The sequence below is a fragment of the Podarcis raffonei genome, chromosome 2 (assembly GCF_027172205.1).
Source record: "Podarcis raffonei isolate rPodRaf1 chromosome 2, rPodRaf1.pri, whole genome shotgun sequence".
NCBI lineage: Eukaryota > Metazoa > Chordata > Lepidosauria > Squamata > Lacertidae > Podarcis > Podarcis raffonei.
Window position 1 is genome coordinate 63,979,391 of NC_070603.1, and position 24,460 is coordinate 64,003,850.

At 43.1% G+C, this 24,460-nt stretch overlaps 1 protein-coding gene across 5 annotated transcripts in view; it reads right to left on the reverse strand.

Moving 5' to 3' along the window:
• Window positions 1–24,036, reverse strand: part of TNIP1 (TNFAIP3 interacting protein 1) — a 51,870-nt gene extending 27,834 nt beyond the window's left edge. For 2 of the 5 annotated variants that reach the window (XM_053377046.1, XM_053377043.1), the window contains exons 1-3: window positions 23,931–24,036; window positions 2,173–2,343; window positions 807–929 (exon numbers count right to left, since the gene is read on the reverse strand). In XM_053377046.1, coding sequence (XP_053233021.1) covers window positions 807–929; window positions 2,173–2,305 — 256 coding nt within the window. In that variant the 5' untranslated portion in view covers window positions 2,306–2,343; window positions 23,931–24,036. Of the gene's footprint in view, window positions 1–806; window positions 930–2,166; window positions 2,344–23,930 lie in introns of all 5 variants that reach the window. The other 3 variants (XM_053377044.1, XM_053377042.1, XM_053377045.1) reach the window with 2 other exon arrangements.
• Window positions 24,037–24,460: the final 424 nt, after the last annotated feature.

Consider the following 24,460-nt stretch of genomic DNA (forward strand, 5'->3'; position numbering starts at 1 on the left):
TATTCCTGGGACCTTCTGCATGCAAAAGTGTAGGCCGTGAGCTGCCCCCTAAAACCACACAGCCTTCAAAGAAGAAAAAAGTGTTTGAGGGCAGGGGTGTGGAAGGAAGAGTTTTGTTGCAGAAGCAAAAATGTATTCAAAACCTTTGGTTACTGGTCATTTGATTTCATGTTTTTGTCAGGGAGGGGAACAGCAGTGAACATGAGCAAAAAGCATGGCCAAAACTTCCCTCAAGTTTCACCGTCTAAAGGCTGTTCAATTTATTTTTGCATATGCATAACCTGCCCAGAAAGTAGCATGCAACAAGACAGGATTGATTCGATCCAAGGAGGCTGGGTTGAAGCTAAAACCATGCGAATGGAGTTCTGCCCATGCAACAGAACCTCCCCTTCCTCTCCTCTCGCCAAGCATCCACAGAATCTGCTCTGGAGGGTCCCACAACCTGCTGCAGCAGATTTTGAATGTGCACAGGGGGCTGCAGGGGAGAGGAGAGGTGCAAGTTCTACTGTGAAGTCTGTTGCACGAGCCGAACACCCCTAGGAACTGAAGTGACACAGATTCAGCTGCAGACCTGAAGACGCAGGTTGGCTGCATAGATGGCCCAGTGATATCAGCATATATATTTTTTAAAAGGGATTTTTACACTTAATGCAAGACAGCCGACAGCAGCACTGGAGGCTTATTACTCTTCCTTCCAACTTGCAATTCTCTTAAATGCGCCACACACACACACGCAGTGAAAATCTAGGTCTGCCAAAGAACGTGTTACTGGACATGCTAAACAGTTGGTCCTTTGATGCTCATACCTGCCATTTCCGCAAGTTTGTCAAGAGAGGAGGTGGACCTTAGCATTTCGTTGTCCTTCACTAGGTCCTCCACTTTCTGACGCAGCCTGGAGGCTTCTAACTGAGACTCTTCCAATAGATCCCCTGGCAAAACAACAAGGGCACGATTTAAGACTCCTTTGTATTTGCAGGTTCTTTCTTTACAGCAGCACATTCAGCATAGTTATCAGATCTAGCCAAACTCTAGCAATTCTATCGTAACTCCACTGCATTTCAGTTCAAATGACTGCTTTATGCACAGTACTTTTACTACACAGAGAAGATCTCTGTGCCATGGGGGGGCAGGGGATGGAACTGTGAATGATGTATATAGCAGCCACATAAATTTTTAGGATTAGGGAGCAGGCATGAGCATGGAGATATTCCCAACTGTAGGAAAAAGTAGTCAGCTGAACTGCAATGTTTTGCCTTGTCTACTTAATGGTGAGAAACTCAGCCACACACGTGCAAAGCTCAAATTTTATGCCAGTATTTTGGGCTTGCTAAGAAATGTATCACTATCAAGATCTCATTTTAAAAGGCTTTGGAATAAAGAGCAATGAATGTTTAATATGCATTGGTGAAAGCTTTTGGAGGCACAAAGAATTCTCCTTTAAGCTAGGTAATATGAACTACGGTACCCCTTTAAAAAAACTAAAAACTTTAATAGAAGTAAAGAAATTCCTAATATATACCTCCAATTCAAAACCCAACAAATCTACAGAGAGGTGCATCTGTGGAATGAAATGCTGCTGAGTTGGAACTCATTGACATATTCAGGACTGTTTCTCAGCCTCTGAAAACGATTATGTTCTCAGACGGCAAACAGTAAAAGATTCTTCATGTGATGCTACTACATCCGGGACGTGTGTACAATTTTCACACTTACGATGTTCAGCGTTACTGAAAACCCTTAAGAACTTCCACTGGCTGTCACAATATTTTAAAAGGTCCATATCCCACACACAGCCCACGTGTGAGCAATGCCGGTAAGTCATCACCTGGGACGTCTCTTGAACAACGTGCAGACACGAGGCAAAGGCCTTTTGAGCAACAGCAATAACACAGAGAGCACCCCCAGAAAGACTTTAGCACACAAGGGGCAGCAAGTCCAAATCACAGACTTGGCCTTTAGTGCTCACCACCAGTGAAACTAGTAGGCTATCCCCAATGGAAGCTCACGTGCTGCTACAACTATGCCTCTATGGTGCCACAGAGGTTTTAGAGGTTTCCTGCTAAGTACACAAGAAAGTGGCTTCTTTGAAGTTTGTTGCAGACCTGGGCATTCTGGAAACAGCAACAATGAGTAACTTTTGCTTTTCCGCTTCCATGTCATCCTCACCGTTACCTAGAGACTTAATTCCCTGCATCTTCTCCTTCAGCCGGGTATTTTCCTCCACCAGCCGTTCAAAGGCAGCAGATGCTCCCTTTTCCGTTCCCCCACCCGGGTCATAGATACGATAAGGCCCCTTTCCTTCCATGGGTGCAGCTTAATACTCCAGTTTCCTGGTAGCTGTGCCTGAAACAATGGAAGAGGAGGTTAGCATCCCCAGTGTAAATCCTTTAAGAACACTAGAACAACCAGAGGGATTTAACAGAAGGGAGAGATACCGGTAATAGTGTTCATCTGTTACTGGGACTTCAGGGGTTTTCCAGATAGGGTGGCCTTGGTCAGAGGCTACAGCTTCCATGACTGATATAACGCTCCCATTATTTTTAACCTTGGTTAAGGGATTATGAGCAGGTGGTGCAAGTGTATATCCTCTTGCCTTCCTTCGCCCCAGTTCCCCTGCTCTTCCTGAACTCTGTCTGAACTGGCTTTAACCAATAATTAGTCCTAATGGAGACATCAATCTTAGCCAAGACTTGAAATATTGGGAGTGGTCTATATGCATAAGGTGACAGCAATATATGATCCTTATGATACTCTGCTGAACACTGTTCTTTCATTATGCTTGTGTTTGTAGAGAAAGGACTGGCACCCTGATTGCCAGAGCAAATTTCTCCATTTCTGCAAAACAAAAGGTTTTTAAGCAGAGGTTTGATGGCCATCTCTCATGGATGCTTTAGCTAGGATTCCTGCATTGCAGGAGGTTGGACTAGATAACCCTTGGGTCCCTTCCAACTCTAAGAGTCTGTTATTTTATGGAAACACCACAGCAAAAAGAAAAAGGAGAAAAAAATAAAAAGAGCTGGGATATACAATTTAATTAACATATTTCTATACCATCCTTAATAAAAACAGATTTCTGGGCATTGTACAACAAACCAGAGTAATAAAAGCAAAACCAAATAAAAAAACCACTAACACTGTGCAGCCATAACATATTTTTTAAAGCAGCAGATTAAAAGGACAAAAGCAGACTGAGTGAGTATACAAATTAAAATGCCTCAGTAAATACGAATGTCTTAACCTAGCGCTGAAAAGATTGCCAAATAGGTGCCAAGCGTACCTTTTAGGGGAAGGCATTCAAATACCTCTCATTTCTTATTACAGAGCACACTACCACTTGAAGCTGAACTCCTGTTGAAGATCTCAACACACGCGCGTAGGCAGGTATAGGGGAAGAAGCACTCTTGCAAGTATTTGGGAATAATAATAATAATAACCAGTTAAAATTCTGACAGCCAAATTCTGAACTAATTGAACTTCTGAGTAATCTTTAAGGGCAGCCCCAAGTATTACCAGACTATGGAACACTGTAACCAGACTATGCCTGTTGAGGAATGGCGCCGCTGGTAAAAAGATAGTCTGTGGCAGCAACATCATCTGGACTGGTAGAGACAGAAGTGAATCTAAAAGCGCACCCAAACTGCAAACCTACTCTTTCCGGATGAATGCAGTCTCAGCCAAAACAGTTTGAACAGCATGGTCAATGATATCAAATGCTACTGAGAGAGCAAGAAGAACCAATAGGGTTGTGCTCCCCCGCCTTTCTACTCACAGGCCATTCACCTGATAGTGGATACTCTACTCTCCAAAGGATGCATGCCTAAATCTGCTCTCTGATATACACTCAAATGATACTCCAGGTGAGATGGGGGTTTAGAACGACAACAATGTAACTGGTTTGCCCTAATCAGCATTGACATGTAGCCAAATCTGATTCGCTTTGCAACGTCATCACATTCACTACCAGATCACTGTTTGAATGGGATGCAGTAGTTAAGGAAGAATATAGGAGGCAGCAATCCATTACGAAATGCACACACAGGTAAAATGAGATTCACCAGTAAGTCTGTGGGTGCCTTGCAGTAGATTTAAGGGTTTCTAACTTTTCTAATGACAGAAACAACCAGCTAAAAGGCCTTTTATTTTCAAATTAGGTTGCTGATAAAGAACATTTGGGAGAAAACCAGGACTGGGTTGTATAAACTTGGTTCTGGTACTGCATTACTAATGCCCAGTCTGAGTATGTGCTCAGAGGCACCCTGCTTACTGATTCTTGGTGTATATGCCTGCCCACTTGATCCAGTATTTTACTCTGGTTTGTACACCTCAGTTTTCAAGCAAAAATGAACAAACAAACAAACAAACAAACAAACAAATGAATAGATCCACTCCATTAGCACAAGTTGACTAGGTTGGGGAGAAAAATGCCCAAAGTGATGGAACATTCAGATCTAATGCACAGAGTGTTCAACTCCCTTCACCTATGCACATCTTGTGCTGCAAAATTTAATCCTGCCTCATTTAACGATGCTCAGCACGCACCAAACTAATGAGAGTTCAGCTAGGTTACTGCACTCTGGGTCAACAGAGAACAGAACTAGGTCAGCAGGCGTCATTAAAAAGTGCACACACATTCTTCTTGAATGATGCAGGAACAGCTCCGGGATATTTAGTGTGCTGATACAAACCTTGCTTCAGTTCAAACCGTGTGAAAGAAAGTGTCATAAATAGATAACAGACCAGTGAAAGTGTCTGAAACTAGAACAGGCTTGCTGATGCTGAATAATATACATATCTATTAAATTATCGGTACGGGAACAGAAAGGAGGGGTAAGTACATTTAAATACTATTTCTTAAAGCAAAAACACTATTCAAGGAGCCACAAATACACTGACAAATGCACTATCATTTGAAGCTGATGAAGGCAGAATCAGGGAAAGCAGCACCCCACTCCACATCCAGAAGTGCAGGGTCCCCATCTGGTGCCACACGGGTCACATCCACACAATACGTTCAAAGCACTCTTGTGCCACTTCAAAAGCCATGGCTTCTCCGAAAGAATCCTGGGAACTATAGTTGAAGGGCACTGGGAATTGTAGCACTGTGAGGGTCTCCTAACAATGCTCCACACCTTTATAGCTCCCAGGATACCTTGGGGGGAGCCATGTAAGAATGTTCTAAATGTACAGTATGGATGCACTAAGTCACCAAGTCTTGCAGACTCTCAGAAAGCAAGGAGATGACTCAGTGCTTAGTGCATCAGGGATTATGATCCCTGAGGGTCACTGGAATTTCTAGAGTTTGCTGGGTGATCATGCTCCTCCTTTACCCCTGGTTCAAAGTATGGATAGGGCTACCACCCAGAATTTTATCCTCCTTGAAATGCCCCATGGGCACTGAGACAAGTTAGACACGGTTGGAATGTGGGAATGTTCAGGGAAGCAGGAGAGGATATAATGTTTATTAATATCCTTCCTAACTTGCACTAGCAAGTTTCTTTACTTAGCAGAGTTTCACACTCCCTCTTTAAACGCACAGCGGGTAGCTGGTTGCAGGCTTGTGTAAGCCTCTCACTATTAGGTTCCTGGTAAGTTCCCTTATATCCCTCCTAAAAGAAGAAACTGGCCACAATCTTGTGTAAATTATATAACAGTAGTTTACTCACATTCTGTTCACAGTTGGATCCCTGAAGGCAGGCTTAGTTACAAAGTATATACATGTGGAGCTATCCCATATGGGGATTATCCCAGTGTCCTCTGTTGGCTAGCTAAAAAGCTGCTTCAATGACGGAGGAAATCAAAGAGAGAGAGAGTGCTGTGCGCCTTGTCTCTTTTGTTACCTGGACAGGTAAGGCCACACCCACCTCTAGTCACATGCAAAGGAAGTATGTCCCAGCCAGGAGAAAACAGGAAGTTTTCAACAAACATTCCCCTGCATGTCCATTCTAGGAAAACAAGGAATGTTGTACTTGACTGCTACTTATGTATCACATCCCACATGGAAAGCAATGCATACCCTTTTGTTGAAGTTTTTATGCAGAAGCTGGATGAGCACCTATCAAATATGCTAGAGCAACAGATAAGGACATCTGAAGTCCCCTCCATCCTTAAGATTCTGTGAAATCTCTTCTGCTAGGACAACTGTGATTCACTTCTCAATTTAGAATGCATAGCTTCTACACACCGCAGATGCCAAGGCATATTTTGAACTTTTGACAAGCCACTGATGGAAAAAAAATATTTTCCCTGTGCTGTTTTGACCCAATGAACAAAGAGCCTCCTGATTTTCAAATCAGAGGATAGGATTGCTGCAGTCCATGAATACAGAGCACAGCAGGTGAAGTAGAAACTAAAGCAACACACAATGTGGAGGCAGGAAACAGCCCTCAATAGGAGTGTTACAAGCCTGCCACTGTCTTCATCGGTAACACATTCAAGGGTATGTAGATACAAGAACATAATAAGAGCCATGCTAGGTCAAGACCAAAGGCCCACCTAGACCAGCTGCCTGTTCCCTATAGCAGCCAATGATTCCTCTGGGAGGAAATATATATCCATCATGACAAGCAGCCATTGATGACCAAAAACTCCATGAACTTCTCTAATCTCCTTTTAAACCGTCCAAGTTGACAGCACAATAAATTAGTTCAAGAAAGATGCCTTCTCTCCTCCTAAAAGTGAGAAGGGCTTTTCCTGCAAATCAATGCTTCAAAGTTAGAGCTTTTTTTCTTTAGCTTCAGGGAAAGAGTAAAAAGAGACTGCTGTGAGACCCAACAAAAACTCACAAAATAACGAACTTTATAGTGTGATTGACTACTGGGTTTTATACAGGACTTCGTAATTTATTTGCAAGGCTGCATTTCATTATTTAAAAGCATCATCACATTTCTGCTTATGGACTTGAGGTGAATTAGTATGCTTCGTCTCTAGATAAATGAGAAGGGTAATAGTCCCTCCCGAATGCAGATTGCTATCGTTTGCACTGGGAATGTCCCGATTTAAAGATACTGTATTGGCATAAAAACATAAATACTATCTCTGCAGGGACTTGTTACAAAGTATTTTTAGAACAGTTAGTCAACTTGTTGAACTATTTCAAAGGTGTCAGCCTGTTGCGTCTCAGTATATATATAGGTTGCTTCTAGAAAGCTGACACAGTTAAAAAAATTGGAAGACCCCAAATCTCCTTTAGCTTTGTGGGGTTTTTTGTTTGTTTCCTTACAATTCTACACGCAGAAATGAAAATGCTTGCAGTGTGTGTATCCTGATGGAGTATACTGTGTAAATATATATGTGTGTATACTATCTTGAAAGATGAAAACACATGGCACCATGGGTGAAATCCATTGGTGACCATCCACCCACAAAGCAGATACTGCTGGCAGAAGAGATTCCCCTTTTCCTGTTTCACCCAATGGGGCTGGCAGCAGATTCAGAAGAAAACAACATTCAGTTCTTCCTCACATAACCCACAATCAAAATTCATTCCCGCAATATGGGGTGATGGACACCATCTGCCTCACGGGAGGGATGAGTTTCCAGTATTAACTTATTGCAACATTATTACTGTAGTTTGATTTCACTCATAAGCCAGCTTGATTTGTATTTTTCAAAGTGAAATATAAACAATTAGAACCAATGAATAAGCCGTGAGTTGCCTAGTCAACAAGAAAGAACAAACTACTGATCAGATGTGTGGGGGTGGAGGAGTCAGGAGTTAACTGCTCTGAGGGTTTTCACAGACCCGTGACATTAAATTCAATGACACAAGCATTTCCATATACATATAAAAGTACTATTTTCCCCCCATTCATGATCTGCATAAACCCCTCTGCCATACACTATAGTTCATTAGAACTCCCGTCACCCTGCCCCAGATCAGCAATTTTGTGCACTCTGACTATGGAAATAATCAAATTACTCAATTGTGGCAGGTGCAGGCCATGAGTCCTGGATTCCAAAGAATTTTGGTGTTTGTTTGTTTTTTAAATAAAGTTTCCAGTTCTGTAAGATACGTTTGCTTATTTAGGGCAGCAGAGGCAGACTAATAAATGGCCTTCCAGGCCATCTTCCAGGCCACAATGACAACTATCATTACCCCTAGCCAATGGTGGCCATTGGTGGAATTTGGAATTTGGAATAAAAAATCTGGAGGACTGCAGGTCCACCTCGGACTTAAGCGATTTGTGCCCTGCTCTTCTTCTTGATTTTAATAATGTTTTCTATCACTTTAGCTCCTCCTGGAGGCTGCATTGGTAGAAAGCATTGCTAAAAACAAGAATAATGAAAACACAGAGCAGAATAAGCCTTGTTGAGAAAGAATCAGTTTACTCATCTTAACCCTTTGAAACACAGCTATATTTAGATATCAGATCACCCCAAGGAACAATATTTGGACTTCCAAAAAACTTTTGATAAAAGCCGCTCATGATTTCACAGAAATGGGTAATGTGACATGCTTCCACAGGGATCATTCAGTGGTTAAAAAAATAACTGGATAGGTCCCACACAGGACTTTGGAAATGGTGCTATCTAACTTATTTGCAAGTTATCTGGAGTCGGGGTGAACAATGAAGCTGACTACAATTCAGTACTACTGTTATTTAGTTATTTAGTTGCAGGCGACTTCCTATTTACACACACTCTTTGTGTGTGCAACCACACACATGCGTGGCACTGGGAACCCAGAAGTGGATCCCAAAAACGGGGAGCACCCTGGAGAGTCCTCCTGACATGCAAGGAGACCCTCCCGGGAGCCCAAAGAGAATGTGGCATGGCAGCAGCTGCTTCCCCGGACCTCAGCTGTGCAAGCTGTAGTTCTGAGCATGCTTCTTCCCCATGCGTTAGCTGAGCTGATACAAGCGACTCCCCATTTCACACGGTTTCACTGATGCATGCAGAGGTCTGGAACGTAACCCCCACATAAGTGGGGAGTCAACTGTATTTAGTTATACCCTGCCTTTTTCCCTGACAGGACTCAAGGAACTCAACTTTGCCAATACCTCCAGAGGCAGGATTCAGCTAACCTGTTGTTCCTAACAGGGTTGTCCCAGTCCACCAGTCCTCACTCAGAGGAAGGGGTCCTTTTAAACAGAGTGAGGTATCAGAGTGATTTGCCATGAATCAGGCAACATGGCAGTAATGCAGGCTTCCTCCATAGCCAGCTCAGTCACAAAGCTTCACTCCAAGAAGGGGTCTCAGAGGTACCCCAAATTAGAGAAGGTGACAGCAAAAGGGGGAGGAGGAGGAAGGGAGGGAGGCAAAAGGAGAAGGGGGGAAGGTGGTAACAGCAGCAGCAACTCCTCAGGCAGCACACCAGGGTTTAGGTCCAGAGTTCTCAATCACTATAGGTCTGTCTTCTTAGCACAAAACCATCCTTTTTATCCTTCAAAGGCAACCAACTTGCAGAAAATGCTTTGCCACACAACCTGTGTCAAAGAAAAGACAGACAGATGGCACCCTCCAGCTGCAAGAAGGCGACAGAGCAGGCAACCGCTACTGCACAACAAAAGCCTGCAAGGTCTCATCTCTGGAGGTGTTTCCCAGTTTACACAACCTGCCTGTCAGGAATGCTGGGGATTTTCCAGCCAAGGGTTGAAACCTGGCATAATCCAGGACCAGAACAGCAATTAAATGCCTGATGGTTAGGAACATGGGGGTTTTTTCTTCCCACAAAGGGAGGTTCTTAAAAAGCTAGGTGAGAAAACATTGTCATAAATGTTTTCCATCTGAGCATGGCTCTTTCAAGTAAGTTTCCATTTCTCATGATACTAACAGTTCTCCTGACACACCAAGTAAAAACTGAGTAACTCCTATTTATTTATGATCTGGGCACCCAGTTACAAAAATGAGTTGCGTCCTGTCTCTAAACTCATGTGCGCACGAGTCCCAGTTCTTTCAATGAGAATTGCTTGCACGTGAAAACGCAGAGACACAACAATTGTTAAGCATTCTCCCTGAACTGTTCAAGGACATGTGACCCCCCCAACCTCTGAGCAAATCTCATCCTTCCACTAAGTGGTAGGAAATACTTCAGAGGTAGTTTCTGTAGGGGCTATTTTTTATGACGAGGGTGTTTTTCATGCTATCAGTAGATTTACAAACACACAAGTACCTGGGTATACAATACTCACATTTAGGGATGCCCCAATTTTCACAAAAGCGACATAATGTCCCTGGGACACACCCCTCTCCTTGCTCAGACTTCTGTCTTTGTAGGCTACATTTCAATTCCAAAATCACTTTTTCCGTCATCAAGGACTCATTAACAAATTATATTTATCTATCAGCTGTGCAAAAGCCAGGACGGGTGACAGCATTTTCCCCACACAATGGCCACAACAATATATTTAAGATCTCTTTCTTTCCCTCTATACAAAAACACAGACGTGTCCCCCCCCCCATGCAAAAGCCACAAGAACGCAAGATGATTTAAGGCAGTGCACAGGGGGTTGAATGACTCCAGGCTGCTGTTAAACGCCTTTGGTTTCCAAACTTCTCATTTGCCATGAATTAATGTAGGGAGTTTCCCCTGAAGGAAACCACCACGTCTTTTACAAGAAAGACTTCCAAGTGAATGTTTCGGAGGAATGGGGAGAACTGGAACAGGAGAAGAAAAATCCTTCTTCCAATACATTTCCCTTATGTTTGACCTTAGTTTGCACATGTAGCACCATCGCCTCTGCGGTGGCCCAGAGCTTGATGGGGTGGGGAAAGAGGACACATGCCACTAGGAAGAGGACGAGGAGGGTCTTTGGAAAAAGAGTAAAGATCTCTTTAGGCCAGGATCCCATAACTGGGGACATACCAAGCTGGGCACAGGAAACTGCCTTATACCAAGTCAGATTACTGATCCATCTAGCTCAGTATTTTCTCCAGCGACTGGCAGTGGCTCTCCAGGGTTTCAGGGAGGGCTCTCTCCCAGTCCTACCTCAACACAGGAGGCGCAGGTTAATTCTGTGTCCAGGGCGGCTGTCTACCAGCTCCATCTGGTACACAGGCTAAGACCCTACCTGCCCACAGACTGTCTCAGCAGAGTGGTGCATGCTCTAGTTATCTCCAGCTTGGACTACTCAAATGCGCTCTATGTGGGGCTACCTTTGAAGGTGACCTGGAAACTGCAATTAATCCAGAATGCGGCAGCTAGATTGGTGACTGGGAGCGGCCGTCGGGACCACATAACACCGGTCTTGAAAGACCTACATTGGCTCCCAGTACGTTTCCGAGCACAATTCAAAGTGTTGGTGCTGACCTTTAAAACCCTAAACGGCCTCGGTCCTGTATACTTGAAGGAACGTCTCCACCCCCATCGTTCAGCCCGGACACTGAGATCCAGCGCCGAGGACCTTCTGGCGGTTCCCTCATTGCGAGAAGTGAGGTTACAGGGAATCAGACAGAGGGCCTTCTCGGTAGTGGCGCCCACCCTGTGGAACACCCTCCCTTTAGATGTGAAGGAAATAAGCAGCTATCCTATCTTTAAAAGACATCTGAAGGCAGCCCTGTTCAGGGAAGTTTTTAATATTTAATGCTGTACTGTTTTTAACATTTAATTGGGAGCTGCCCAGAGTGGCTGGGGAAACTCAGCCAGATGGGCGGGGTATAAATAATAAATAATAATAATAATAATAATAATAATAATAATAATAACAACACCCCAGGATTGAACATGGGACCAACTGCATGCAAAGCAGATGCTCTTCTACTGAGCTACAGCCCTTCTAGTAAGGTAGCCCACCAGCTATGCCACATCCTTGTCAACTTTCCAGTTTTTACAGCCCTGGGAAATGGCAGGTTCATTGAGCCTCCATAACATGGCTGGTCAGCTGCATTTGGCCTACTGGGTCACAGGTAGTCCAGGTTTGACTGAAGCCCATGCAGTTTGCAGGAGGGCAAGCAGATACATGGCCCAATCCTGCTGTCAACACTGGCCCATAGGGGTGGACAGGGGCATAGCGGGAGTCGTTTAGTTAAGTAGTTTCTACTTAACTAAAAATAGAAATAGTCAGAAAATCCTAGCTACTCCCATGGGGATGGAGAATATAAAGATCTGGTCACAAAGGTTCCTCACTTCTGCATTAGGACCTGCGCCTCCAGAACAGAACTTCCCCTCCCTCTCCTTTCTCTGCATATCCCCACAAATCTGCTCTGGAAGGTTATGGGAACTCCCAGAACAAATCTGAAGGGGAGAGATAGGAAGCTCCAATGCACAAACGAATTCCTCAAACTAAAAGGGACATTATTGTTGGCTACAACCAAATTTAAGCAAAGCAAAAGATGAAGAACTCAAAAACAAGAAATCCCAGAGCACGCCAGACATAATTGCATTTTTGGAGCCTTGTCACAAATTTCACTTTTGTGCTCCACTCTCTTGGAGTGCACTCTCGTCACCACCACCCCCAACTCACACACAAATCTTATGCATAAATACAGACCGAGAAATTGCATGCAAGTATGTCAAGAAGTAGCTATTTTGGAAGTTAGCAACATGTGTTTGGCATCCAGCTGCACAGATGCTCTGGCATGTATCTGGGGTGTGTGTGTGTTTTAAGCCTTGACCAACCACAGGAAGATTTACACTTTATTAAAAGAAGTGTAGCTTTCATAACTTGCCCAAAAATTCATCTCCCTGGAAGCAGTGCATTAAACACTCTACAGGCAATTTGGGCAACATATTGTAGCGCAATGCCAAGGGGTGGGGAACCTCTTGGAAATAAAAAAGCCTTTTCAATTCTCTGTGATGCTTGCTTTAGTCAGCAAGCCAGTGTGGTGTAATGGTTACAGTGTCAGACCAGGACCTGGGAGACCACAGTTCGAATCCTCACTGAGCCACGAAGCTCACAGGATGACCTTGGGCCAGTCACTGCCTCTCATCCTAAGCTTCTTCACTGGGTTGTTTTGAGCATAAAATGTGGAGGCGGAGAACTGCGAACACCATCTTGAGCTCCTTAGATGAAAGGTAGGATATAAATGTAACAAAGAAAAGGAATAAATAAAAATACTTGCAGCTGGTGACCCTCCTGCAGTTCGAGAAGTTTTGCATGCTTTAGGAAATGGCAAGAACTAATGGCACAAGAAACACACACCCCTCTCTCTTTGCCTCTCTGCATTTATCTCATTGGCACATGACATATTTTTTCGGCACTTTTAATCCACCGGGCACCCACTCTGAAAGCAGGTCAAGGTCAAAGCCTGACAATTCAGGCCCAGCTGACAATGAAGCAGAAAGCTTATCAAAGCAGTGAGACAGAGTCACTGGCTCACCAGGTGACACATGAGTACAGTGTCTATTTCTGGAGAATCGCTAGCAGCTGACAGGAAGCTGATTGAGAAAAGTGGTGTGTGTAGGTCTCTGAACGTGCTGATCACACACTGCACAAGCACCCCCCCCCAGGAGCAAGGAACATTAATCCCTGCCGAATCTGAATGCATGTTGTAGCCAATTCTTGGGGGCGGCGGAAGCAGTCCACATGGGGTTGACCCTGACAACAGTCCAGAACTGGTAACTGGTGCAGGGCCCTAGGCATTGCCTTGGGGTCTTCACATACAATGTCAATTCTCAGACAATTGTTCTGACTGATTATTACCTTCTGGACCCAATTTAGGGTGCTGATGCTGGCTTTTGAGGCCCTAAAGGACCCAGGCCCAAAATACTGAAGGAACGCCTCCTCCTATACCAACCTACCTGAATTTTAAGATCTACAGAAGATATTCTGCTGGTGGTCTCCACACCTAATGAGAATAATAGTCTGGGGCCCCACAGGGAGGCTCTCTCTGTGGCAGCCTTGCACCTCACCATGCCATTGCTTCTGTTTCAGTAGCAGAAGAAGAACAAAATTGCAGAGTTGGAAGGAACCCAAGAGTCATTTAGTACAACCTGCTGAATGCAGGAATCACAGCTAAAGAATCCCTGACAGATGGCCAGCCACCCTCTGTCTAAAGACCTCCAATGAAGGGGAGTCCATCACCTTTTGAGGTAGTCCATTCCACTGTCAGACAACCCTTTGCCCAGGTTTTTGAGGAGGGGTGAGGTGTACTGGGTGCCTATAAATTCTTGTCCCTGCTGGATGCATAATTGAGAATTATGTATTTTGTTTTATATTGTTTTTTTGAAGCTCATGGGTTGTTTTCAACATACATTCCATCAACGCAAGGACTTCGCTTTACACAGTGGAATGTTCTCCTTCTCTCCCTCCCATGCCCCCTTAAATCTGTTCTGAGTTTCCCCCCAACCTTCCACAGAGATTTGGGGATGACAGAGGGGGAGGCGGGGAAACTCCGCTTGTGCTAGTGGTAATCCTTGCACTCACACTTCATTTAGATGAACAGTGCCCTCTAAACACTTTAATATATATTATACGTATTACATTAAAAGAATAAAGGAAAGAAAATCTAGTCAAGGAAATGGGCAGTATAATATATAAAACAGAATAACCAATAAGAGTCCACAGCATCCCAGTCACAAGGACAGTCAACTTCATTCTAAGTATCTGGCCATTTGGGTGACTACATTTGAAGAAGAATGTAATTTACATCACGAGGGCTTATCCAATTAACCTACCTTTCTGGAGACAGGATAAGCTATGACCATGACCACAATATTCACAGCAGCCAGATTAATTTGTTGAAGGCTAATAATAAGTCACATCAAGAGAGAAAACAGGGTTTCCCTTTTTTAAAAAAACAAAACCTATCTGCAGGTACAGTATCTTCTTTTCTCTATGCTGATTTGTGATGGAGTCTGCATTCACATGTCCATCCTGTTCACAAATGAAGTGGGGTTTTTATTTGGGGGGGGGGCTTCATTCTTAGTGGTTAGGTTCCATCCTAAATTAGCTATCCCAGAAAATCTTTAGAATATGAGAAGTGGATAGCAGAAACACCTTGAACACATGAGAAACTACTGCAGTCATTGCATTACTCACAGACCAACCAAGGAGTGAGAGGTTTTCAACAGGTTCCCAATGGACAGCACACACACATTGCTACAGCATGAGCTGGGCTTCTTAATGCTTTCCTGCCACCCAACCTTCTTGTTCTAGATTCCACTGTTGCTAAATCTGTCCTCCCATGAACTTTGTCTTTTCGGGCGTCAGTTGTATACTGACATAGAATGGGCCAGTAAGTGATACTCATGCATATGCAACAGAGAGTATCTGGCTTTTGTAGACCAGAAGAACTTGTTCATGCTGTGCTAGAGAATGGAGAAAATCTCCAGACAGAGAGTTCTACATTCCCATCACATTCCCTTTAAGTAGGGAAAGGGGGGGAAAAGTTGCTTGCATACATCAGGGACTCTAGCACTCAATCCCCAATTGGCTATGCTGGCTGGCACCGACGTAAGATGGAGCCTAGCATCATTACACAGGATTGTTCCACTGGAAGTGTTTACAGGCCCCAAGGCTGAAACAATTGTATCTGTTTTGGTAACGAACTGGATATACAAGTATAATCTAGAACAGCATTTCCCAACCTGCAGGTCATAAACCCTGCGCAAATGGGTCACATGCTTTATAAGCAAACCCAAAATAACTATGGCTTGTAATACTTAACTGATACAATTAATAACCCTTACAACTCTTTTGCTCGGTTGGTATATCGTAAGGCTGATTTGACACCTGTAACAAAATGATAGAAAAGCTCAAAAAAGCACTTGGGAACTGCTGGCAGTGATGGCCCGCCACAAAGTGCTCACACAAGGAGGAGCCCTGAGTGATAATCACGGCCTTTGGAACCTGAGCACCACAAGCGAGCTGTAACACTCCCTGCACAAGGATCCCATGGTGAGCCATCACTGAATCTTGTTGTTGTTTAGTCGTTTAGTCGTGTCCGACTCTTCGTGACCCCATGGACCAGAGCACGCCAGGCACTTCTGTCTTCCACTGCCTCCCGCAGTTTGGTCAGACTCATGTTTGTAGCTTCGAAGACACTATCCAACCATCTTGTCCTCTGTCGTCCCCTTCTCCTTGTGCCCTCCATCTTTCCCAACATCAGGGTCTTTTCCAGGGAGTCTTCTCTTCTCATGAGGTGGCCAAAGTATTGGAGCCTCAGCTTCACGATCTGTCCTTCCAGGGAGCACTCAGGGCTGATTTCCTTAAGAATGGATAGGTTTGATCTTCTTGCAGTCCATGGGACTCTCAAGAGTCTCCTCCAGCACCACAATTCAAAAGCATCAATTCTTCGACGATCAGCCTTCTTGATGGTCCAGCTCTCACTTCCATACATCACTACTGGGAAAACCATAGCTTTTACTATACGGACCTTTGTTGGCAAGGTGATGTCTCTATTCTACTCACTGAATCTACCGCCAAGTTAATTAACAGTTAAACCAAGGGTGAGTTGAAGTTTGTTACATCTAACACTGCTTGTGCAGCTGTATTAATTTTTATTTTTTTATTTTTTAAACAGCTTATGAAGCAATATCCTGCAAATAGGTGGTTGGCACTCTTACATTCCTATAAACAAAATAGTGAATAACGATAAATATTTTAACAAATTCCATGTTAAGTAAATTTTTGCTTAGATGTCTCAAGAACAGGCAAACTTACAGTTAAAATGAATGAAACTGCTGGCTGCCAGAGACCTAAGCTCCAAAATTCATCTGACAATAAGTTGATAGGTAAATCTGAACCCATGCATCACCAAGCTGAAAAGGCTGGGAAATGCTGGTGTAGAGAAGACTCAAGACTGAAATGTTAGTGCACAAATCCAAATAAATCCTGGTTGACAAACCAGTACTCCTCAGATGAAACACTGCATTTCAACTGGTATAAAGAAACTCTGGGCACAATCCATACAGAAATGCAACCCTATGCATGTTTACTCTGTTTAATGAGGCGTATTCCCAGGTATGTGTGCACAGGTGTACAGCCTTAGTCAATTCATTCATATGTGAGTGTGAATGGATCAGTCAACCAAATCTTCATAAAATCTGCATCTGGTAACTAAACCTCTATATTTGGGGGGGAGGTACACTTTTTATGCACCTGTGTGTAGAAGATATGGACAAACATCTCCTCTGTGATGACACCTGCCATCTGTGGAATGGCAAGAAGATGCACAAAATACTAGAAAATCAAATCAATAGGTTTTCAGGAGAGGGACTTAAAGAATTGTACATCTTTGTACAGTTCTCTCTCTCTCTGTCTCTGTGTGTAATTTATATGGAGTGTTTTAGACTGCTATCCTACACCTACTTACCTGGGAACAAACCCTGTGGAACTCTGTGGAACTTACTCCTGAGTAGGCATATATAGGAAAACATTGCTTGCACTAGTACAAATTTTCTTTTCAGTTGCCATCGGCAATATTTTGTTGGAAAGGCAGGATATTAAAAATGCTTAATAAAATTAAGAATACGCTTTCTCTGACAACATCTCAGCTGTGGAATGCACTCCCAAATAAGGCTTGCCTAGCATTGACCCTTATGTATTTTAAGTATTTTCATTTGCCCAGGTCTTATTACTATTTTCTTTCAGATTTTTAAAAATGTTAGTACCCTATTTGATTTAAATTCAAGATGTGTCGCTGCTGCTTTGAAGATTATTTTGTTTTCACACTTTATTCATCTGAAGACTTTCAAAGCAGCTCGCAATTAAAACAACAACAACAACAACAACAACAACAACCTTAAATGCAGGTCTAAAAATTTTTTTTGCAAGTCCGACAGGGTTGCAGTTTTCTGACATTCATACTAACACTTAGGTATAGAAAACAAAATCACAAGAGGGTCAATGAAGGGAGTGCGGAAAGGATATGACGCGGGATGAGGCTAAAAACTGGATGAGGGTGGGTGTGTGTGTTAAAAATAATGGAAGATGGATCAACATTGCTCCGACTTATGCTGGCAAAGATCTAGTATGCTGATATTTGGATGTAACTGCAGCAGTTGGCAACATGCTTCCTTCCTCCCACAAGTCATGCCTTGCTCAACCTGAAAAAAGGCACACTGTACACTGACCTTTGCATTGAAAAACCCACATGCCTACGCACACAAGCATAGCAAAACTCCATGTGCTTCAGAGCATCAAATGTGGCCAGGACCTGTCAAATCTTTTTAGAATTAAACTTGCAACTCATCTCTGTTCCATCTGATAACAATAGATCATAAAAAACTGAAGTGATTCTTCTATTTACACACAGAGAGAGCAAAACGCAATTCAGAGAACAATTTTAATTTTACTAAAGAGATTGTAGTTAGAGAGAAACACATTCACAAACTTTCAATAGGAACTGCTGCTTCCCTTTGCTGCTGGGTTTGAAATTAGCAGGGCGCCAGGCGCATTTTGCGCCTAAATATTCTCCATTTGGGAGCACCTCAAAAAGTCTAGATGCCATTTTTTGTGCCTGGCTGACACTCAAGGATTACTGAAATGCATGTGCTTTGAAGCCTCGGGGTATATGTTAAGGATAGACAATATGTAAAGGAGTTTAACAATAAAGAGTAGAGTGTTTTGAAAACTAAAGTTTGGTACCAATGTTTTTATTGCAAACATCAAATTAAACATGTATTAACAATTTCTGCTAAAATATGATATTAACAATGTGTCAACAATGTGTTATTTATGTGAATTGTGTATTAGTTCATGCTTATCAAAATAATAAATAAAAAGTGTTGCTACCCCCCCCCATGGTGACTAGACATTCTGTTTTGGTGCCCACAACTCATGTCCCAAAAGACATTTGGCTCCTAGTTATTCTATCCCAGTTTCTAACACTGCCTTGTTTTAGAATTTTGTTTATCAGACATCCCTAATAGAACACAAAGTTCAGAAAAACGTCGCAGAGAGAGAAACAGATAATTGCATTAAGCACTTTCCCAAAGTTTAGGTCCCGATGCAATGGATTCTAAACCAGACTGCGGAAATTGTGGCTCTCCAGATGTTCCTGAACTATAACCCACATGAGTCCCAGCAAGCATGGCAAATGGTCAGTGAAGATGGCAGTAGCAGTTCAGCAACACCTGGAGGGACATAGGTTCCCCCCAGGCCTACTCTAAACCTTCCCCTTCAAACAGAAAACCACATGGGGAAAAGAAAAAGAGCCTGGCAGGTACCCAATCCTTTTTGTGTCAAACAGAATAGAAACAGCCAGCAAGACCACAAGTTCTGATCAACTTACCAAACACACCATAATGGTATTAAAATTAGCACCTCTCTTCACACGTTTATAAGCAACACATTTACCCCTCTCCAACTCTATGCAACTTGCAATATACAAATTCTGGTGGTAATTGTCAATATAGATCCTCCAAGTTTGCTGCAGGCAAAATAAACTTCAATTAACCATTTAAACACTACCACCCCCATATTAGACTTTCTGAAGTCACTAATATTATATATATCACTTAGAATCACATGAGCTTCACATATATTCTACACATATATTCATTGAGAAACTGATGGAAAAGGCTCCAAGACAATAGCTATTACTGACAAGAGCCTAGAAGCAACAATAACACACTTCCCTCTCTCTTGGGTTCACTAAGCACATGACTGCATGTAACAAAGCTGGGTTTTACCTTCATGAACGCTACAGCTTAGAAACTCAGGATATCTCCATCAGAATGCTACCTTGAAGTGTAGCCTTCCAATATGATTTCATTCGCAAAAGGAGAAACTATGAAGTCAGCTTTCTTTACAAGAAAATACAGATACATAATTCAATAGTCAAAATTTCATCTGCTACATGACCAGAGTTAACTACTCATGTAACATTCTGATTACCTGAAAAGAATGCAGGAATACCAAACCATTCAAGTTTGGGAAGGCTAGGTAATTCACACAACCAACAGCATCACTGGAGGAGACTAACAACATTGACATATGTAATCTAATAATGCCATCATTAGGATTGCTTAATCATCACCAGAATTTCAACATAGTATTCCATTATTACTGTGGTAGCATTTGGCCATCTGAACCACATAAGTGCCAAGAACATACATAGCTTGGGGGAATGTGTGTCCCTGAGATTGCTCATATTGCTAAAGATCTATAGGAAGAAACAACTGGTTCTATGTTCCAGAACTGAAGCAAACACATCCACAAAAACAACTTCTATTTTATAAATAGAATAATTTTAGATTAATAAGCAAAATGTTAGCAGACATTTGTAAAGGCATTTTCTCAGTTGCTACTTTCTGCACACTGCAATTCTGTATCACCTTCACGATGGTACACAACTGATCTATGGGTTTGTTTGTTTTGAATGGTCTAGAAAAAAACAGCTAAATATCCATTCACAATGCCCAGAATACGCAGTTATTTACAAAATGTGCTTCCTGCTGGAAGACCACTTCAGCAAATTTCTCATTGGAAAAGTTTAAGTGGAAATACCTTTATTCCATTTTGATGTATTTCAGTAGCAATTAGAAAAGGAGAGTAGCCACTATGGGGGCATCTAACTTTTTTAACATTTACAAATTCTGCTGGCCAAAATACATCAGCATGTATCAGCTATTGACAATAGGGCAAATAGCTGGTGAGAATCATTTCTATCCTTAATTTATCCTTTATTTTTTCATTAGTCAACTAGCCAAAACATAGTGAAAAATTTTAGAAGGGCATGCCTATTCTTTCTCAAGAGTAGGAAGGTATTGTTTGGAACTAGACATATGTTAACAATACTCCTTTTCTTTTGATTCCTGCTTCATTTAAAGTTACTGACAATGAGCCATGTGTCATTATTTGGGCTTGCAAGGTTGCAATCCAATTTCATGCATGTTTATCCAGACATAAGTCACACAGGAGCATTTATTCAAATAAGCATGCATAGACCTGCAGCTTTAGAGTCACTATCATGTACAAAGTGAAACCACTAAACCTTGGCTTCATTTTCCCCAACTGCAAAACATGGATAATACCTCCTTTCACTATTTTGAAAAAGAAAAGTAGCTGAAGAACACAAAAGTGATATAAAAAGCCAGAGTAGCGTGATAGCTATAGTGTTGGCTTCAATTCCCTGCTCTCCCAAGAAGCTCACTAGGTAGCCACTATCTTTCAGTCTAGCCTACCTCGTAGAAGTGCTGAGAAGACGAGATTGTACAACACTCTGCATATCAAGCCAGAGCTCCTGGGGAGTAGGGTAGGACAGAAATAAATACATAAAGTTAAGGCTTCAATCCTAATCACATTTATTTGGGAGTAAGCTCCACTGCAATCAGTGGAGGCTACATGAACAGGATTGGGCCCTAGGTGTCATAACCCGGGACCTAAACATTTGAATCAGCACCTCCCCGTGCATTGAGATCTTCAAAGGGGGTCCTTCCTTGTGTCCCCATCAGGTGTTATTTGTTATGTGGCGGTGGTGACACACACACCCTTTGGAATGCCCCCCTTAGAGGTATGGTTGGCACCATACCTTTGAGCATTGAAAACATATCTGTTTGATCAGGGTCTTGGTGTTTCTAAGTCGTAATACAGCTAGTCAACTCTATGAAGAACATATTTGGTTTATACGAGTAGTGCAACAGTGTAAAGGTAAAGAGACCCCTGACCATTAGGTCCAGTCACGGACGACTCTGGGGTTGCGGCACTCATCTCACTTTATTGGCTGAAGGAGCCGGCGTACAGCTTCCGGGTCATGTGGCCAGCATGACTAAGCCACTTCTGGCGAACTAGAGCAGTGCATGGAAACGCCGTTTACCTTCCCGCCGAAGCGGTACCTATTTATCTACTTGCACTTTGACATGCTTTCAAACTGCCAGGTTGGCAATAGCTCAGCCCATCGTGGGGATTTGAACCGCCGATCTTCTGATCAGCAAGCCCTAGGCTCTGTGGTTTAACCCACAGCACCACCAGTGTCCCATGTGTACTGTAGTCTTAATCATGTTTTCTTCGTGTTCATAGATTTCAATTCTACAATGGAAGGGATCCTGAGGATCATCTAGTCCAACCCCCTACAATGCAGGAATATGAAGCTGTCCCATGTGGGGATTGAACCTGCAACTATGGTTATCAGCAGTAGCATGCAGTCAATGGACTAGGGGGACTAGGTTAGTCCCTTAAATGTCCCGAGTAAATTAAAATATTAAAGCCTGTTGCCTCATTCCCAAAGCCCAGGAAGCTTTTGCCCTGCTGGGGGGATGTGTGATGGCCACATGCACGTCACCCTGCCCCCTCCATCACCCTCGCAAGCTGGCGCCTCTGGCCCTGACGAAAAATGTCACTGCATGCCACTGGTTATCAGCACTATGCTCTAACCACATGAGCTATCCAGTGGTATTTTTTAATCTTATAATAACAGGTCTTTGTTGCATAGCATTTGTATTTCAGTGCTTATATTGATGTGCCTCTGCCTTCATTAAGGACAGACTAAAAATGCGTTAATAACATAATGCATATGTTCAGCCACGAGCAACACTCAGCAAATCAGTAAATAATTTTACTTATTTATGTGGAATCGCAGTCTGGAACAATCTTTAAACCCGAACGTGTTTTTCTCAGCACAACCCAAGGCATGATCACTCAGAGGTTAATCCAACTGAATTCAATGGTGCTTACCCCCACATAGAAGATTGTAGCCTCATTAAAGCAAAAGATATGACCAGTGCCGGATATGCATATAAGCTAAACAAGCTATAGCTTAGGGCCCCATGCTCTTGGGCCCCCACCCCAAGAAATTTAAAGGGGGGGGGAACTGGATGTACATTTCCTAAATATAAGATAAAAAAACAAATAAAATAAAACCTGCATACAGCAACAGTGTTTTGTGTTGTGTAGGCTCCTATGGTGTAAGTATTGGGCCCCGCCTGCTAGCCTGCTCCCTAAAATATCACTGGTTTGCTCATTTCTATATATAGGGTGCCTACATTCTGCTATTTATAATTATTAGTAGTTTGCATCATATATTTACACCTATTATTATTTCATGTTATAGCAAGTTTCTAGAGACTAGATTATGAGTCTTTGTAAATTGTGTTTCTAAATAAACTTTTGTTATTGCCCAATGCCAATGTGTTTGCATGATTGTTATGAAGAAAAATCATTTTAAGTTAGAGCTTAATAATTATTTCACTATTAATATACTTCTTATATGTATTTCACTATTAACATACTACTTCTTAATTGTATTTAAGTTCAACAATTACTTCAATAAAATACATATTTTGTTATGTGCAAATGGCTTTAGATACCTATTAGGTCCATAAATTTCCATATATAGCATATATTCAACACAAAAAACAGCGACAATTTGTTGCTGACAAAGGGCAGCTGGACATATAAAGGGCCCCATTAGCTTCAGTAGCTTAGGGCCCCATCAAACCTAAATCCGACCCTGGATCTGACCTCCTTTAACAATCACTATCCTGCGAACATGACCTGAGCATTCTGTTACTGCCACTGTGGAGAGCCTTGAAAGAAAGAAACCCTTCAGTCAATTCAACAAAACAGGGGCAATAAACCCCTCAGCTAAAAATCGCGTTTGTTATCCAGCACTATGGAGTGTGTGACAGGTTCCCTGTTGATAACTCCAAAGGAGATACACACAGCACACAGGTGCGTTTGTGAAACCTTGCCTTCAGCAAGAGCCACTTGTGCCTGCGTCCTGTTGTGAACGTTGCAAACAACTCCTCTGACAGAACACAGAATCCACCAGGCACTGGGAGAAACGGGTCTCAACTTTTACAGAACTTCAACCCCTGACACCTCCCCGCTTTAGGGAGCGGGGTCTCCGTTCTTAAGGCGGGCTGACCTTATTTTCATTTGCTTTTCCAGGACCGGAGTTCTGGGGCACAAGGAACCGTGGAAGAGGAGGCGCCCCCCTCGCAAGAAAACACCACAAGCCCGTTGCTAAGCATCCATCCCCTCCGACCTTAAGCGTAAAGCATCCCTTCTATCCCCACAGATACAAGGAAGGTGGGGGGGGCACCGTTTCTTTCCCCGTAGGAAAGGAGAAAGGAGGCTGGCTTGGGGTAATGGATGCCCCGATCCTACCTGCGGGAGATCCTGCGATGGGAACCCAATCAGCTCCCGGATCTAGTGGGCTCTGAGCCGCGGGCATCTCCCCTTTCCCCCCGCCCTCTCCCCTCGCGCTCCGCTTCCTCTCTCTCTCTCCTGAGGAAGGAAGCGTGAGTCAGAAGGACCGCCCCTCTGGAATTTCCCCGGCGCGTGATTGATAAGCCGAGCGGCTAATCAGCGAGCTGCTTCCTCCCAACCGCCCCCGCGCGCACGGACGCCGTCTCGAAAAACCTCAAGAGAGCGAAGGGAGCCGCCAGCCCCAGAAAGGAAACGGCGGGGCGAGGGGAAAGCCCGCGCGGGCGAGCTTAGCTGGCATCGCCGACAAGGGCAACTGCTAGGCAGGTCGCTTTCTAGCCTGATCCCGTAGGCTGTTGACTTAGAAGTGGAACGGGCTTTCTCTTATATTTGACTTTCTTCTGCAATGTTTTCTTCTGGATTTTTTTTTATTTTTGGATGTTTTAATGCAGGTTGTAAACTGCTTTGTGATTCCCCCCCCCTCCTTAAAA